This window comes from Convolutriloba macropyga, chromosome 1 (assembly GCF_964194025.1).
Source record: "Convolutriloba macropyga chromosome 1, txConMacr16.3, whole genome shotgun sequence".
In the NCBI taxonomy this organism is placed as follows: domain Eukaryota; kingdom Metazoa; phylum Xenacoelomorpha; order Acoela; family Convolutidae; genus Convolutriloba; species Convolutriloba macropyga.
Genome location: NC_134468.1, coordinates 4,759,036 through 4,778,044, shown reverse-complemented (window position 1 = coordinate 4,778,044; position 19,009 = coordinate 4,759,036). Strand labels below are relative to the sequence as shown.

At 33.2% G+C, this 19,009-nt stretch overlaps 1 protein-coding gene across 1 annotated transcript in view; it reads right to left on the bottom strand.

Annotated features, from left to right (window-relative positions):
- The window catches only part of LOC142344869 (uncharacterized), an 85,025-nt gene that overhangs the window by 49,146 nt on the left and 16,870 nt on the right, over positions 1-19,009 (bottom strand). The window contains exons 3-4 of the mRNA XM_075396908.1: positions 8,092-8,244; positions 7,017-7,202 (exon numbers count right to left, since the gene is read on the bottom strand). Of these exons, the coding sequence (XP_075253023.1) occupies positions 7,017-7,202; positions 8,092-8,244 (339 nt within the window). The remainder of the gene's footprint in view (positions 1-7,016; positions 7,203-8,091; positions 8,245-19,009) is intronic.

Here is a 19,009-nt window from a genome sequence, read left to right as displayed (position 1 = left end):
AGAATATGTAAGCCAAATTAACATTAAAGCACCGTTAAGGGCGTTTCTTTTTGTAGAGCTTTAAATGGGACAACCTGCTGTTCTTTTTCTCTCATATTGTCAACTCGTTTAGCATTGATGAGGCTACGGAACCAGAGTTTTATCCTGTACTGAATATACGCAAAGATAGACAGCGGTTGAGAGTGAATTGAACAAAACAAAGTGTTAATGAACACCACAGTCACTCATTATTTCCCAAGGCGACTTTTCCTACAATTTCTCATAATCCAGTCTCATCTCTTTGTCTTTTAGATCAAAGGGATCTATCTCAACACACTTCATATTAACAAATATTGAAACAGAAATCGGATCTTTTTCGTTTGTTCCCCCCAGTACGTTATGCCCCCCCCCCCCCAATTACATAGTAAATCATTATGTAAAAATATGGCACGTGCGTCTGGGGGGCGCAAATAATATGCACCCTAAGCTGGAGGGGGGCGGGGGGGGCACACACGGAAAAGATCTCAGAAATCATCAATATGAATACAATTTTTGCACATGCGCATGCTCGAAATATTCATGTCAAATTTTCTTGATAGTTACGAAAATGACGTTTAAAAATGTGTAATACGATAACATTAGGGTTGATAAAAATAAACCTTAGTTGCTTGTTTTGCTTCCAAAAATTGCTGTCAAAAGAAATTACTAAGTAAGGATTTTTCTTAGACTGGTATCCGTGTCTGAATTGAAACGGAGAAAATCTGGACGTGGACTTCAATGATCATATCATTAAATTGACAGTGAAAAAAACTGGCTCTCTGCACATAATGGCTGGAGCAAAAATATATTAAAGAGCTAGATACTAAAATTTTTCGTGTAAATAAACTTGAATATAATGATATAATAAAAAAAAATTGAATATAATGATTTAACATATTGTTTATCATAGTGTGAAGCTTACACAGCAAAAATTTTCACATATTCATTATTATTTTGTTCATTTACCGATAGCAAATCTTTACAATTTTTTAGGGTTTTCTTTACAAAATGTTGAAAATTATTTGCAAATGTAATTAAGAACTCGATACCTACGATGCCAGAAGATACTTTGAATAAAAATCTCCGCACCATTATTTAAAGAAACAAGTTTAGTGCTAGCTAATGCATTGCATAACAAAATTTGTTGTTTTATAATTATTGCAATAGCTTTAAATTGACTTTTTTAAGCGAAAGAAAATTTTCAGTAAGTTTTGTTTTAGTTCAACAAAAAGACAGAACCCCTACGTTATATTGTGAAGCTTACATAGCAAAAATTCTTTTCTCATATTCAGTATTATTTTATTCATTTACCGATAGCAAATCTTTACGAATCTTTGGGGTTTTCTTTACGAAATGTTGGAAATTATTTGCAAATGTAACTAAGAGTTCGATACCTACGATGCCAGAAGATACTTTTTACAACAAGAGGAATAGCAGTTACTGCTATTTCCTGAAAAACATAAAAACTTGAGAATATGTAAGCCAAATTAACATTAAAGCACCGTTAAGGGCGTTTCTTTTTGTAGAGCTTTAAATGGGACGACCTGCTGTTCTTTTTCTCTCATATTGTCAACTCGTTTAGCATTGATGAGGCTACGGAACCAGAGTTTCATCCTGTACTGAATATACGCAAAGATAGACAGCGGTTGAGAGTGAATTGAACAAAACAAAGTGTTAATGAACACCACAGTCACTCATTATTTCCCAAGGCGACTTTTCCTACAATTTCTCATAATCCAGTCTCATCTCTTTGTCTTTTAGATCAAAGGGATCTATCTCAACACACTTCATATTAACAAATATTGAAACAGAAATCGGATCTTTTTCGTTTGTTCCCCCCCAGTACGTTATGCCCCCCCCCCCCCCAATTACATAGTAAATCATTATGTAAAAATATGGCACGTGCGTCTGGGGGGCGCAAATAATATGCACCCCTAAGCTGGAGGGGGGCGGGGGGGCACACACGGAAAAGATCTCAGAAATCATCAATATGAATACAATTTTTGCACATGCGCATGCTCGAAATATTCATGTCAAATTTTCTTGATAGTTACGAAAATGACGTTTAAAAATGTGTAATACGATAACATTAGGGTTGATAAAAATAAACCTTAGTTGCTTGTTTTGCTTCCAAAAATTGCTGTCAAAAGAAATTACTAAGTAAGGATTTTTCTTAGACTGGTATCCGTGTCTGAATTGAAACGGAGAAAATCTGGACGTGGACTTCAATGATCATATCATTAAATTGACAGTGAAAAAAACTGGCTCTCTGCACATAATGGCTGGAGCAAAAATATATTAAAGAGCTAGATACTAAAATTTTTCGTGTAAATAAACTTGAATATAATGATATAATAAAAAAAATTGAATATAATGATTTAACTTATTGTTTATTATAGTGTGAAGCTTACACAGCAAAATTTTTCACATATTCAATATTATTTTATTCATTTACCGATAGCAAATCTTTACAATTTTTTAGGGTTTTCTTTACAAAATGTTGAAAATTATTTGCAAATGTAATTAAGAACTCGATACCTACGATGCCAGAAGATACTTTGAATAAAAATCTCCGCACCATTATTTAAAGAAACAAGTTTAGTGCTAGATAATGGGTTAGATAATTGGATGAGATGTTCCTTTAGGGTGAAAAATTTTTTGTAACCATTTTCTCTAGACGAGACGACACCTCAAAACTACAATTTCACGCAATCGATATTTCTGTGCACCACTAGAGGAAGTTAGCTATAATTCTTTTTTACAAAAACCATTTTAAAAAAATATTTGATTTTTTTTATTGGTTTATAAAACTGTGATGCAATGGGCAGTGAGTAAATTAATTACATTACCAAAATTTAGTTCAGAAAAACTGAAGCGAACTTCTGTAGTTAATTTTTACCTGGTTGTATTCTGCTATTGGTTACTCTTCAGTTCAATAGCAGAATGACTAAATTTAATAACAAAAGCGAATACAGACGTATTGCAATATTTATTGAAGTAAAGTTAAATTTTAAAAAAAATTTGAACATATTTGGAAAAGCAAAGTACCAAATTAAAAATTGTTGAAATAATTTGCTGCGACAAACTGTTGCATTATTGCAAGGTTTCTTTGTGTTTTACAATTTTGTGTACAGTTTTTGTAGTACAACTTTAGATGCTGCATTGCATAACAAAATTTGTTGTTTTATAATTATTGCAATAGCTCTAAAATTGACTTTTTTAAGCGAAAGAAAATTTTCAGTAAGTTTTGTTTTAGTTCAACAAAAAGACAGAACCCCTACGTTGTTTCGTCTATATTGTTGGTATGAATGATTCTAAAAAGAAAACTCTCGGTATGTTCGTTTTCAAGCGTAGCAAACAAAAAACCGTCGGTTTTGTTGGTTCCAACTCACAAGACAGATCTCGTGAGTATGAAATAATCAACAGAATCCCCGTCATTTTAGTGAGTATTTCTGCATTTTTTGGTTTTAAAATTAAAAAAATGAAAATTATATTTGTTCAACTATTTTTGTTAGTGAGCTGAGAGATTTCAATAAATTTGTGCTAGCTTTCAGACTTATTCTCCAAGAAGTACGTTTAGATTTCTCACTAACAGAACGCTATCGTATGGTTTTGACTTCATTAAAAACGAAAAGATCAATTTTCATATAGAATTTCATACGTTTCAAACCAAACTCAGAGCATTTCTTACGTTTAAAACAAAAGATACATACTTACATTTTAATTTTAAATACCGAACATAGAGATTCTAAGAAACCAATTATACCGAAGCCCTCTCACGTCCCGGACCAAACAAATATAGTTTTTCTTGGAGTTGCTGTCGGACCTACCGAACAAACAATAAACACCGAACAAACAATTTCTTTCGTTAAGAACTGAACACCAAACATTCCTTACGTCGTTTTTGTTCGATCTTCTGGACTAGGGTTTGAAAATGATGATGAGCCCAATGAGGTTTTAATGAAAATTGGAAAAAATTTTCAGGCCATCTAGCGTAACCTATCTCACATCTCTTTGAATAAAATTTAGTAAAATTATTTCATTTTCCTCAGGAAATATTGAAATAAACAATTTTTTTAAGTTGTAAAGACTCTAGTGAGGGGAAGGTTGTAATCAGGTGGTTCCTCTGTAATCAGATGGTGCCAAAAAAGAGATCTGGCTAATAAGTAGGGCTGAAATTGCGAATAAATTAGCGAAAAAAAATTTTTATTGAACGAAATTGAAGTACACAAATTTTTTGTCAAATTAAAATTAGAATACTTTCCGCTCAGAAGAAAAATGGTCCACTAAATTTTGTTTTTGAAATTTTTCTTTCAAAAACTATGCTAAATGTGACTGGGCAATAAATTGCAAAAAATGCCGGTAACTTTGAGGATTTTCATAACCCTCATTTTGTTTGCCATCAAAGACTGAACATCCAAAACAAAATCTATGTCATCCAAGATTCATAAAAGCGCGCAAAAATTTCCATTGCATCGGCAATGGCTTCAATAAACTTGATTGATTAAAAGTAAACCTTGGTTGGCTTGTTTTGATTCGAACAGTTGCTGTCAAAAGAAATTAATAAGTAAAAATTTTTCTTAGACTGGTATCTGGGTCTAGATTGAAATGGAGAAAAACTGGACGTGGACTTCATTGATCATATCATTAAACTGAACGTGAAAAAAACACTCTCTACATAATGGCCTGAGCAAAAATGTATTAACGAGCAAGATACTAAAATTTTTCGTGTAAATAAACTGAACTACCACAACTCAATTTTCGTGGTGTCAAAATTTTAAAAAAATTGAATATAATGATTTAACTTATTGTTTATTATAGTGTGAAGCTTAAATAGCAAAATTTCTTTTCACATATTCAATATTATTTTATTTATTTACCGATAGCAAATCTTTACAATTTTTTAGGGGTTTTCTTTACGAAATGTTGAAAATTATTTGCAAATGTAATTAAGAATTCGATACCTACGATGCCAGAAGATACTTTGAATAAAAATCTCCGCACCATTATTTAAAGAAACAAGTTTAGTGCTAGATAATGGGTTAGATAATTGGATGAGATGTTCCTTTTGGGTGAAAAAAATTTTGTAACCATTTTCTCTAGACGAGACGACACTTCAAACTTACACTTTCACGCAAACGATATTTCTGTGCACCACTAGAAGTTAGCTATAATTCTTTCTTACAAAAACCATTTACAAAAATATTTGATTTTTTTATTGGTTTATAAATCTGTGATGCAATGGGCAGTGAGTAAATTAATTACATTACCAAAATTTAGTTCAGAAAAACTGATGCGAACTTCTGTAGTTAATTTTTACCTGGTTGTATTCTGCTATTGGTTACTCTTCAGTTCAATAGCAGAATGACTAAATTTAATAACAAAAGGGAATACAGACGTATTGCAATATTTATTGAAGTAAAGATTAATTTTTAAAAATTTTGAACATATTTGGAAAAGCAAAGTACCAATCAATATTGTTGAAATAATTTGCTGCGACAAACTGCTTTAATGCTTTATTGCAAGGTAGGTTTCTTTTTGTTTTACAATGGTTTATACAGTTTTTGTAGTACAACTTTAGAAGCTGCATTGCTTAACAAAGTTTTTTTGTTTTATAATTATTACACTAGTTCAAAAATTGTCTTTTTAAACAAAAGAAAATCTTCAGTACGTTTTGTTTTAGTTCAACAAAAAGACAAAACCCCTACGTTTTTTTCGTCTATATTGTCGGTATGTTCGGTTTTGAAAAAAAGAAAACTCTCGTTATGTTCGTTTTCAAGCGTAGCAAACAAAGAAACCGTCGGTTTTATTGGTTCCAACTCACAAGAGAGATCCGGTGAATATGAAATAATCAACAGAATCCCCGTCATTTTTAGTGAGTATTTCTGCATTTTTCGGTATTAAAATAAAAAAAAATGAAAATTATTTTTGTTCAACTATATTTGTTAGTGAGCTGAGAGATTTCAATAAATTTGTGCTAGCTTTCAGACTTTTTCTCCAAGAAGTACGTTTAGATTTCTCACTAGCAGAACGCTATCGTAGGGTTTTGACTTCATTAAAAACAAAAAGATCAATTTTAATATAGAGTTTCTTACGTTTCAAACCAAACTCAGAGCGTTTCTTACGTTTAAAAAAAGATACATACTTATATTTTAATTTTAAATACCGGACATAGAGAGTCTAAGAAACCTATTATACCGAAGCACTCTCACGTCCCGGACCAAACAAATATATTTTTTCTTGGAGTTGCTGCCGAACAAACAATAAACACCGAACAAACCATTTCTTTCGTTAAGAACTGAACACCAAACATTCCTTACGTCGTTTTTGTTCGATCTTCTGGACTAGGGTTTGAAAATGATGATGAGACCAATGAGGTTTTAATGAAAAAGTGGAAAAAAATTTCAGGCCATCTAGCGCAACCTATCTCACATCTCTTTGAATAAAATTTCGTAAAATTATTTCATTTTCCCCAGGCAATATTGAAATAAACATTTTTTTTAAGTTGTAAAGACTCTAGTGAGGGGAAGGTTGTAATCAGGTGGTTCCTCTGTAATCAGATGGAGCCAAAAAACAGATCTGGCTAATAAGTAGGGCTGAAATTGCGAATAAATTAGCGAAAAAAATTTTTTGCTGAAAGAAATTGAAGTACCCAAATTTTTTGTCAAAATAAAATTAGAATACTTTCCGCTCAGAAGAAAAATGGTCCACTAAATTTTGGTTTTGAATTTTTTCTTTCAAAAACTATGCTAAAAGTGATTGGGCAATAAATAGCAAAAATGCCGGAAACTTTGAGGATTTTCATAACCCTCAGTTTGTTTGCCCTCAAAGACTGAACATCAAAAACAAAATCTATGTCATCCAAATTTTTAAAAATGCGCGCAAAAATTCCCATTGCATCGGCAATGGCTTCACTCAACTTTCTGACATTTTTTAACATTTTGTTTCACGACCCTTTATATTTTTATGTGAGTTCAAGTGAGGCAAATTGTGCTGACCTCTCCGTCCTTGACGAGGTCGAATGCCTCCATGAAACCAATTCTGAGCAGGTGGATGATGTAGGGCAGCCAGAGCACAGACCGGACGAAAGTGGCAACAAGACAAGTCTTGGCCACCCGAAGTTGGGGCTGCTGTCTGTTATTCCCACCGTTCCTCCCTCCTCCTGGCTGGGGGGAGTGAGTTGCCTAAAAATTAGAGGGAAGCGGATCTTATATGTTAACTCCTTAGTGTCACATCCCTCCCCCAACGGTGACTGAGAAGGGTTTTATGGGCGCTAGTGAAAATGGCAGACGTACCAAAATATAGAAATTTTATAGCTGGCCAATCACAATCGAGAAAATGGGAATAATGTTTTCTGATTGGCTGATTGCTCAACAAATTCTCCATGTTTTAAAATAGGATATGCGCGTTAACGTAAAACAGTTCAGAAATTGCGATAAGCCGAAAAAGCAAAATTATAATTTTTTGGGGGAAACTGGTCTCAAGTTCGGTTGTGATAGATTCATATCAAGTCCCACGGGCCGCTGAGGCATGGCCATGGCCCGCGAGGCATGGCCAGATGCGGTAAAAATTATAATCTAGCATTAGGCTGTGTCCAATTTAGGCTAATTGAACGCATAAAGGTACAGTGTTTTAAATTTCTCAACCAATCACATTCGTTGAAATTTCTACATTTTGGTACGTCTATTTGTTAAGACGTCACCGGTTTTATGAACAACCCAGGTTGCTCGGGCTGTAATACAGTCAGCAATTTTCTGAGGTTCGAAGTTGCATCGGTAAAGCGGAGTTCAGTACCAAATAACATCATTTTTCTCCATTCGTTGCTCTGCTTACATTAAAAAAATAGGTCTCGAATGACTCGTGAAACTATTTCAAGACAATCGAGGGTCCTACCCGGGGGGGGGGGGGGGGGGGTGGGGGGGGGGGGTGGGGGGGGGGCAATGAAACGCTACGGAAACTGAAAAGTTCTTATGTTCTAATGTATACTATATTTGATTTTGCTAACCCAAATATTTCAAATGGCGAGATGAAATCAGAGCAAAATTCAGCTGGAATTCAAGACAACAATCTAACCTTATTCGCTCCCTTGATTGTCTGTTTGTTAGCATTGAGATTGTTCTGATTGGCGCCAGTGTTATTTACGTCGTTGTTGTTGTTGATTGCGATTAGGGGCTTCGATGCACCATTCTGGGCAGCAGTTGGTTTCTTGTCCAATCTTTGAGAAACCTGTGAAACATAAACGCACGTTTTATTTCCAATCGAAACAAGGAGGGTTGTTCATGTCCGCTCGCACCTGAAGTCTCAACCCATCCAGCAAATGCATAAATGGTATACTTGAACAATAACTAAAATCAAGTTAATTAAATTTACCCATAACGAAACAGCCGCTTGATCCAGCCTGCCTAGAAAACAAGTTGGTTTTCATGCAGTAATTTAACAGATATTGGGATTCTCTATTTTTAGAAGTTTGGTTTTTCAAGTTGTCCAAGGAGTCGTTCGAATAGGACCAAACTTGACGTGAGAGTTTAACAATGTATGTAAACAGCAAGAACTTTTGATCTAGCCTGTCCAGAAAAAAAAACTGGTTTTTCATGTGGAAATTTCAGAGATAGTGGAATTCTCTAATTTTAGAAGTTTGGTTTTTCAAGTTGGCCAAGAAATTCTTCAAGTGGGATCAAACTTGACGTGGCTCAATTCTCCTGTAGTTGTTTGTTCGTAGCTGCACCATAGCCGGTCCCCAGCGCGGTTGAGAAATGAAGAGGGAAACACACCCCGAACATACTGGAAAATCTCAAACATCAGTTTTTTTGAAATTGACTCGAGAATTTTCCGACAATAAAGTAGCTATTTCATCGTAACTCTTGTCATTTTTAGCTTGACTAGCATCTTAATTGCTGGTAAGATAAGGTCGAATGCCAGTACTTTTCTACCCTCTTGTGGCCCACCAGTTTTCCACTAGCGGCCCTTTAGCTATTCACTAGTGGCTCACTAGATTTCCACTGGTGCCCCACTAGTGTACCACTGTTCCAGAAAAATTCCTATAGTGCTCCACTAGAGTCCACTCTAAAATGGCAATGTAACAATAGTGATCCACTAATGTGGTTAAGTGAAATTATACTGGGCCACTAGTTGAGATTAGCGTGACTCCAACCCGAGAATATCTATTGATAAAACAGGGAAACCAGGAACTTTTGAAGGTCTGCTTCCAGTCGATTGAAGCTAAAAATGGATGAAAAATCAAAATTTTTCCGAATGTTTGCCGTTATGAAAAAAAACTTAAGAACGTCATTTTTTCCAAATATGTGAAAAAAATTAGATTTTAAAAATTAATTTCCCACAAAACACTGAGAAGAGAGATGCTAGTTGTGACCTACAGAATTCGAACATACTTAAATTGGTGGTATAATTTCTCGCAAAATGGAAAAATTAAAACAAAGCAGTTCGTTATGAATGGGAAAACACAAAGTTTTTGTTATTGGATTAGAAGTATTCAAGACCGGCAAGATATTAAAAAATCGTCTTATATCGTTAAAGCCGCTGATTACAATAGTATTTAACTGTGATATTTTACCTTATGTCTTGAGAAAACTGAAGGATAAAAGTTTTCCAAAAAAATTTTGGTCAAAAGATTTCAGAAAATTACTTTGTAACATCTAGTATATCAGTGATCGCATGATATAGATTTTGAAATTAAAATAACGGCTACATTGACGCAGAATAATCAACAAGTCAATAACTTAAAAATTAGTGGAGTGATGATCACATTAATAGAGTGCTTTGCAGTAAAAGTGGTCAAAAATTAATCGACAGGTTTGTGAAAAATGGGCCTGAAATTTTTTAATGTTGTCAAGACATCAACTTTCTCTTTTTACAAATTAATAATCAAAATTCTAATTTTTCGTACATGTCCTATTTTTCCTTCATTTTCATTTTAAAAATTTTGAGATGATCAGATTTTCAAAATTTATGCAGAACTGCATCAGCATTTCTCATTAAAAACTTTGTTATATGCTCAGTAGTTCTTCGGTGTTTTTTTCTGATTTTAGAAAAAGAAGAGGTTTTTAAGCTAGTCTGTTTTTAGATGTCGTCATCTGATCTATAGTGACTACTGGACTGATTCTAGCGAAGAAAATCTTTCGCCTTAGTTTTGATGATCTATAGAATATCTAGTAACACACTTGTATCTAATTTAGGTTTCTGAACCAATGAAAGTGAGAAAATGAAAAATTTTCGATGACTTGAAACCTCAATAATCCTTCGAGAAATTGAAAAACTGGAAAAGTCTGTAAACAATGGATTCAGTTTTTCTAAGGTATTTCAGATGTACCACATTAACGTCTGTCGTCAAAATTTATCTGTCGGCAAAAAGGTGGCTTAAAAAAATCTTGCTGGAGTAAACTTCCTAGCCTCAATTTCATGGATGGTAGCAAGAAAAATTATGAAGTATGTTGGATGGAATATACATTTATCAATTACGAGACTAAAAATCGGGCATCAACTGTTTTTCCTTAAACTGTCCATGCTTCATTCATTCAATTTAATATTCCTAGCTTGGTTGTCAAACAGGGGAGAGGAAAAGAGGAAATTGCTGTTTGTACGGCCACCACATCACAAACAGCAGAACAAATAGAAAAAGTAAACAAATGTGAAATAATTGGGAAAAACAAACAAAGAAAATATGACCTGATTGCGCGAAAAGGTGCTGAAAAAAATTGGAATATTTATTCTCTTTTGTCTTTTTTTTTCTCAGCAACAATAACTTGAATTGCGCGAATAAAAAATGATCTCAAATGACCCAAAAACTAAGCACAAATTTGCAAATTAAAGAAAACCTTTCAACGTTCAATCAGACGCTAAATCTTTATTTTCAAATGCTAAAATCATTACTTTGTTTCCAGGCTCTAGTGAGACCAATTTGAATTAAAATCATATGTTTTAAACATCCCACAAGGCGCCCAATAAAATAACTAAATGGGGTGACTAAAAAATTTAAAAACTAAAAAATCTCATAATGGTGACGACTGAAATAGCTCTTTTTCAAGTCTTTAAGCTCCTTCTTAATTCTCATCCGTATATGATGCGGTAAAAAGATCAATGTATCTGATGCTTATTGTAACAGTTCAAATACCGTTCAAGAACCGCACGAACATTCAAGATAACAACTCAAAGATCAATTCGTTAAAAAATTCTTACTACAATCTTGAAAGCTTGTTAAGAACAGTTTTTGCGATATGAAATTTCTATAATTAGTACGGACCAATTATGATATAAGCTGAAGAATAAAAAAAAAATAGGCAAAACAGACAAAATGTTATTTGTGTCATTATTGTTGGCAGACACGGAACATCCGTTATTTTCTGTTTAGAAATTTTGCACTCCATTATGCGACAAGAATTTTTTGAACTGCTTAACTAAAGGTGGCGTCCTAACCAATAGACGAAACAAAATATAGAATTTTTCAGGAATCTGACTAGTCTTGAAATGTACAAAACTAACCTTCAATTAACCGAAGTTCGACATTACATAATCCTGGATGATACATCCTAACGCGTGCTATCATTTGATATTTTAATAAGATTTCGATTATGATATTAAAATGGTTTTAAGACTCGACAAAGCATTGGTGACTTAGTTTGGATACTTGCCATATTTCATGTTATCATTTACTTATATATGATCGTTTGATACTTTATCAAGATTTCAATTATGATATTAGTATGGTTTTTAGGACTCGACAAAGCATTGATGACTTAGTTTGGATACTTGTCATATTTCATGTTATCACTTACTTACATATGATCGTTTGATTTTTTAATAAGATTTCATTTATGATATTAGTACGGTTTTTAGGCGTGCTAGGAAAATTGGACGACAGGGCGTTTAGCCGACAATGAAAAAATGAGAAATTTTGCCGACAATTTCATCATAATTGGTCATAAAAGTCTCATTGGTCCCTTAATCAGTAGTTCGGTTGTTATATATTCATATCAAGTCCCACCGGGCGCTGAGGCATGGACATGGCCCGCGAGTTATGGGCACATGCGGTTAAATACGGTCCGACCACGGATAGACTTTCATTACACTAGTTGATGAAAAAACTGCGGTATATTTTTCCGCTTACGAAATAGTGTTTTAAATTGGCCAATCACAGCTTCGGAATAAGTTTTATTGCTCATTTTACTTAAAATGTTGGCTAAATTTCTCATTTTCTGGATATCGGCTAAACGCCCTGTCGGCCAATACGGCGGCCACCATATTTGGGACTCGGCAAAGCATTGATGACTTGTTTTGATACTTGTCATATTTCATGTCATCATTTACTTAAATATGATCGTTGGATACTTTAACAAGATTTCAATTATGATATTAGTATTGATTTTAGGAATCGACCAAGCATTGGTGACTTAGTTTGGATACTTGTCATATTTCATGTTATCACTTACTTATATATGATCATTTGATATTTTAATAAGATTTTAATTATGATATTAGTATGGTTTTTAGGGGTGCTAGGAAAATTGGCCGACAGGGCGTTTAGCCGACAATGATAAAATGAGAAAATTAGCCGACATTTTTATCATAATTGGTCATAAAAGTCTCATTGGTCCCTTAATCAGTAGTTCGGTTGTGATATATTCATATCAAGTCCCAACGGGCGCTTAGGCATGGCCATTGCCCGCGAGTTATGGCCACATGCGGTTAAATAAGGTCCGACCACGGGTAGACCTTCGTTACACTAGATGATGAATAAACTGCAGTATATTTGTCCACTTACGAAATAGTGTTTTAAATTGGCCAATCACAGCTTCAGAATAAGCTTTATTGCTCATTTTACTTAAATTGTCAGTTAATTTTCTCATTTTTTCGTTGTCGGCTAAACGCCCTGTCGGCCAATACGGCGGGCACCGTTTTTAGGACTCGACAAAGCATTGATGACTTAGTTTTGATACTTGTTATACTTCATGTTATCACTTATTTATATATGATCGTTTGACATACTAAGATTTGAATTATGATATTAAGTAAGATATGGTTGTTAGGAATTGACAAGACATTGATGACTTAGTTTCGATAACTTCAGTGCATTTTATGCAACTTCTGTGTAAACGGAGCAAAATAAGCTAAAACTAGTGCATGAAGAAAATGATTTACATCAGGCACATTTATCAAAATTCTTAACGTTAATATTTTTGAAAAAGATGGAAATTGCGAAGACCAGGGTTTGATCTTTTTTGAAGAGGCAGGATATGAAGACCAGAAATTGCAAAGACCAGCTCTCTGATGAAAACACTAGATTTCTAACTAAATTTACCAATCATTTATCGTTGCTTAGAAAACAAAAAGCATAAATCCCCCTTCTCCGCCTCCTCCTCAAACAAACTGTTTAGGGAAGAAATGGCATTTTTATTTCAACGTAATATATAATTGATTATAATACATATGACATTATAATTTTTTTGTTACTATTTTTGGAAAATTTTTAATAATTATATCTCTGAATTATCCACTTGAAAGGCCTAGTAAGCAACCACAGTGCCGCTATTCGGTTATAATTTCTTCCGAGTTGAGAGACCCAATGACGTGCCCATTTCCAATTGGCTAATTTCCTGGAGTCTCAAAAAATTTAATTGGAAAGTTACATTGATTCGATCAATATAATTTATAACTGAATGAATCTACGGGCAGTTAATGTCCAATTTTAGACTTGTCTGCATTCAATAATTTTTTATTTCTTTTTCACTATTTTATAGCGTTTCTTTTTTGATTAAAATTTTCATCTTTTTTTAATGAAATTGCAAAATAATGATAATGAAAATCAGAACGCGATGACCAAAATAGAAATTAAGCATGAAAACCAATTCAATTTTCAATTTTTACTCCTCGGAAAACAAATTCATTTTGACAGTCGAGGGAATAAACAATAAAGATTTAATCGCAATTTAATTTTGCTCTCTGAAGTGCGTTTCAGTTGGTTCGCTCCACGGCGCATCTAAATTGACAATATCGTTTGAACTCAACGCCAATTACTCTCTCAGCACGAGCACGAGCCAATGAGTCTTCCATTGTTTATTCCTCCTGATTGAAGTCAATAAAAACAAGGAAAAGAAAAACAAAATTGGAATAAACATCGATTAGCAGAATAGTCGATCAGCATAACAATTAGACCGTATTTTTTGCTCTTTTTCACTATTTTAGCGTCTCTTTTATGATTAAATATTACCTCATTTTTACAATTAAAAACTTTAAACGTAAAATTTAAACATACTTAACGGAAAATTTGAAAAGATGAATATGAGTAAATTTAAACTTGTGGGGAATTGTGGTAAAAATTAAGGATAGTTTGAAATTTTTTTTGGTTCAATTATTAATAATAGTTTTGTACAGCCGAGATAAAATCGCCGGTATTAAAAATGTGAAAATTTAGATAACATTCTGCTTGTACATTGATTCATTATGATTCTTGTCAGAAAATAAGAAGATGAATTGTTTCAATTTGTATAACAATTTTTTTTTGTCAAAGTTGTCTTATACAGGCAAACAAACATTTAACTTTGACACAGCTACAGGAGTTATAATGTCACAATAAGTTCTAAGGAATTGTTAAAACTTTCTTAAACTTCGCTGCAAAATCAGAATTCACCGATGTCTAAAAAGTGGAAGAAATCGAAAAAATTGCCACAAAAACTGAAAATCATACAACACTTACACATAAAGCTGCGCGCCAAAAAACTTTTCCTAAAATTCATAGAACTTTTACACGAAGCTGGGGGTCAAAAAAACTTTTCAAACGTGATCACTGTCATTGAACTGTTCGGCTAATTAAGAATGATGCCAATTGTTAGATAGCGTGAACAAAGCTTCTTTTTGCAGAAGAGGACACCCCACTCTCGTTCAAAGGGTCTCTGGGGAGCCTTTAATTCACCCTCTTTCATTCAGTCATCAATTAGCGCCCGATTCCTAATCCCATTTCAGTATATCTTTTGTCGCTGTTAATGCTGTGCTCTCACTCCAAACAAAGTTGAAACAAAGGAAAAAGGGAAAAAGTGGAAAAATTGTTCATATTGTCACAATCTGTTTGAGATATCTGCGATAAAAAATGTCCCATTACGTCATCTAACGTTTCTTCGTATCAGCTGTCAACTTTGTTCTTTCACGATTATAATGAGATAACTTCCTGTCAATGTGAATAAATCAAACATGAGGATCATCATGAATTGTTTGTTCCTGATAAACAGCAACAAAAAAATGAACAATAAGGGGATCTTTCCTTTTGTAAGAATGACAGGAGGGCAAAGAAGATTACTCTATCACGCCCAAGGCATGTTTTTTATCAGATTTTAGGGTGACGGCTTGACAGATCAAAACAGACAGCTGTATTGGTGAAGCAAAATCACTAGACAAAACACATGTTTTCCGGGAAAAAATTGCTGAGACATAAAATTACCGACTACAAACCAAATACTTTCAAAAGGAAAAAACTACTTGGTTCTAGAAGTACGAAAGCGTTATTTCAACAAGCGTAGATAAAATAAAAACTGTTCACCGAATAAAAAAAGATGTTAACGCGTTTTGAAAGCTACTTTATGTGAAAAAAAATATATATTTCGGAGAGGATGAAAAATTGTTTCAGAGGAGATGGAAAAATTTCAAAAAATTTAATTAAGAACTGTTTTTTTCAGAGCAGTTCAATTAGAAATTTTGGATCAAATTTTCACCTCAAAACAAAAAACTACAGAATAAAATCCCTATCAATTTGATGTATTTTTTTCGGACTAACTGAAAATCAAATTTAAAGAGATTCGGAAAAACATACATGTCTTCTGTGAAACATAGACAAAATGCACGAAATTTTAACATTCGAATGAAATAATTTCATTGATTTTTATTTGATTTGTCAATTTCATTTTTACTTGAAACCTTTTAATGTACATTGCTCCTCACTCAATCTGTTCAATACTATTAAAACTTTTGCTGGTAGCATTTTTAAAAATTTTGACTACACTTGAAACACGTTAAATCAAAATATGCCAGCTCAGAACTTTTATCTATTGAATTGATTTCAGTAGAGTAAAAGTATATTGAAACGCAAGAGGACGATAAAAAGGAAAGTTTTTTAACAAAAAGCCTTATTCTCTTGAAGTCACAAATACAGACAATGCGACTAGAGTTACCACAAATATTTCATTTTTTCCTAAAACAGATCCACAGTTTTAGAATTGTCATAACAATAGTGACTTCTTCAATCAAAAACTATATACTTGTTAAGAAAAAATGCTGATGCTGCATCAATCCAAACATTTTTTGCATTTTTGTTTTTAATTGTTCCAATTCCAAATCAAACTTTGTGAATGCTTAAGAGAAAAACCTACTCATTGATGCTAAGTTAAAACCTTTTTTCAAAAAAATGGGAGAATTATAGTAAAAAGATATCTGATTTCGTAAACGAACAATCAAATGGAGGTACTATAATAAAAAAAATAATCTTATCCAAAACTACCACTTCTATGAACTTCATCTCGCAATGCGTTGTTTTCTTACCCTAACCCAGATCAAAGCACTAGATTCACTGATCAGAGGTAACATTATTCAACAGAAGAGATACCTGATACAAAAGGCACCAAAAAATAACATTTTCTGGTTCAAGAAAATCAGAAATCAAAAATTACGTATATAATATCAAAAATATTTTCCCAGAGAATACAGAATAGAAGTTCTTATGTTAAAAAATTGAATGAATAAGCTTCGAGTGTCATTTCTTTTGATTTTGCTGCAATGGTACAAAATACTGTGATCAAAATTTAAAAACAAAGAAAACAATTTGAGGTGTCAAAATTTGTTCAATGTTTTAAAGCAATCCTTTCTTCATTTAACGGACGAAAACATAAAAATATCTCTGAAAATAGTAGCTAGCACAAATATTAAGATCTACATTTTTATTGATGATGAGAAACCTTTTAATAAAATTCTTCTCACATTGCAATTCTTATTTTGAACAAATTTTTGACAGTGAAGCTTTATCTCTTGAAGGAATTGAAAATACCGTTTAAATGCTAAACTATATCTTGAAAGAATTTAATCACCAAGAGTAATAACTATAAAAGAACAAATGGTAGAAGTTTTTACTAAAAATCTGAAATGAACTGCGCGGGTGGCCCAGAGATATTTGCCACTCGCTTACTTTTTTTAAAAGACATCATGTAGCTACACTACAGATATTTTTCAAAAAGTATCAAATTTTGGATTATCTCAAGTGTATTAAAAAAACATAATCTAAGAACTCATTGACACCGCATTTTTGTGAAAACTTTAACCTAGATTGTAAAATTGATAAAGCCTCTTTTTGTGACAATAGCAGAAGGAATCGATGAATTTATTCTAAAAGTATATTGCCTGGGTAGTAGCAAATAAATTTCATCGTCTTAAAAAAAATTGTATTACGTTTAACATAAATTTAACAAAAACTTATTGTTATCGAAAGAACTGAATTAGAATATGTACAAAACACTCACATTATCTTTGTTCATCTCAATTCATTTTGAGTTTGTATTGTCACTTTGAAAACCCCGTTTGAAAATTTGCTACTTTAAAAAAGGGAAACATTTGAACTTTTGCATGATGTTGTTGAAAAACTAAAAAGATCCAACTTTTAATTAATAAGACAACTTAAGCTTTTCCATGTGCTATTTATCAAGAGGGGTCTAATGAGAATGAATTATATGAAAATGGATGAATATTCTGGAATTAATTCCATTTAGAACATAGAGCTTCAAATTAGTGTTGTCAATTGCTTCAAAATTCATAACAATTTGGAGTCAATTTTTCTAGTTTCCTTTTTTTCAATTGCGTCATCATTCTAGTTAAGTTCAGTATTTTAAACAGATTGAAATTCTATTTCAAAGCAATGTCAAGTTTATCTCATTCACAATTTGCCTTTGGTTGTATTTTCAACCTTAAAACTTTATGTTCATGCTCAATTTAAAACTGTACTTTTGCCTTTGAAAATTGAGGGATCTAATTTAACATCCCTTCTATTTGCCCACTTTTATAGATTGAAAAACGTCCAAAAAGTCTTTACCCTTTATTTCATGTTTCATTCTCGTTGATTAATGAATGAAAACAGGTACGGAAAAGAAGGACTTAATTCAATTAGAAAGCCTTTGTCACCATGTTGGCATTTGAAAAGGTAGCACAAAAATGCCAATTGAACTTTAGCCTGAAAAAGAAAGCTGGATAAAGTTGAGTGGGATTTTTGTTTGTTCACTGCAACAGAAAAGCTACATTTAACAAGCCTTCACGTTACCCAAACAAGGATTTGTGTGATACCTTATTAATCATATTGAGGTCAATTGCTTTTTTTTTGGAAAATGTGAAAGAATTCAAAGTTTTGAACATCAATTCAACATTAGTGCATACCCAGGCTGCCCACCTTAGACGAAACTTTGAAAACCTACCAAGACTTATACGATGCCGTTGAAAAATTACAGAACTTTGTACGGCGATGTTTAGGGCCGTAATAAGATTTCTACGGCATTGTAGCCAAATGATGTAATTACTAATTTCTAGTCCAACTTCCTAAAAACGGTTTAAATATAGCACGTATCTGATTCAAGTCACTTTTTCATCGCTTTTTGTTACTGGGTGGTGCACCTCCCTTTTGACAGAAGCCTCACGTATTTAGTCATCAGACCTTTAGAGGAATGAATTCCAAGTCATGAAGACCAGAGCATCGGTGCTAAGAGCATCTGGGGTCCAGCTCTCTGAGGAGTCGAGTCCCGTGAGCCTCAAGTCTCCTTAAAACCACCTTTCTGGACAAAGCAGAGCATGTGTTGTCTGGACCAAACATGTAGTGTAGTCACTCTTTATTTTTTAGCTCTGCGATCACAGTTGCAACACTACTCTGTGATGTCATCTGTGACTACCACTACATCTATCTTGTCTGGACCATATACAGTATTTCCTACTAAAAGACTTTCATTTCAGATACTAATTG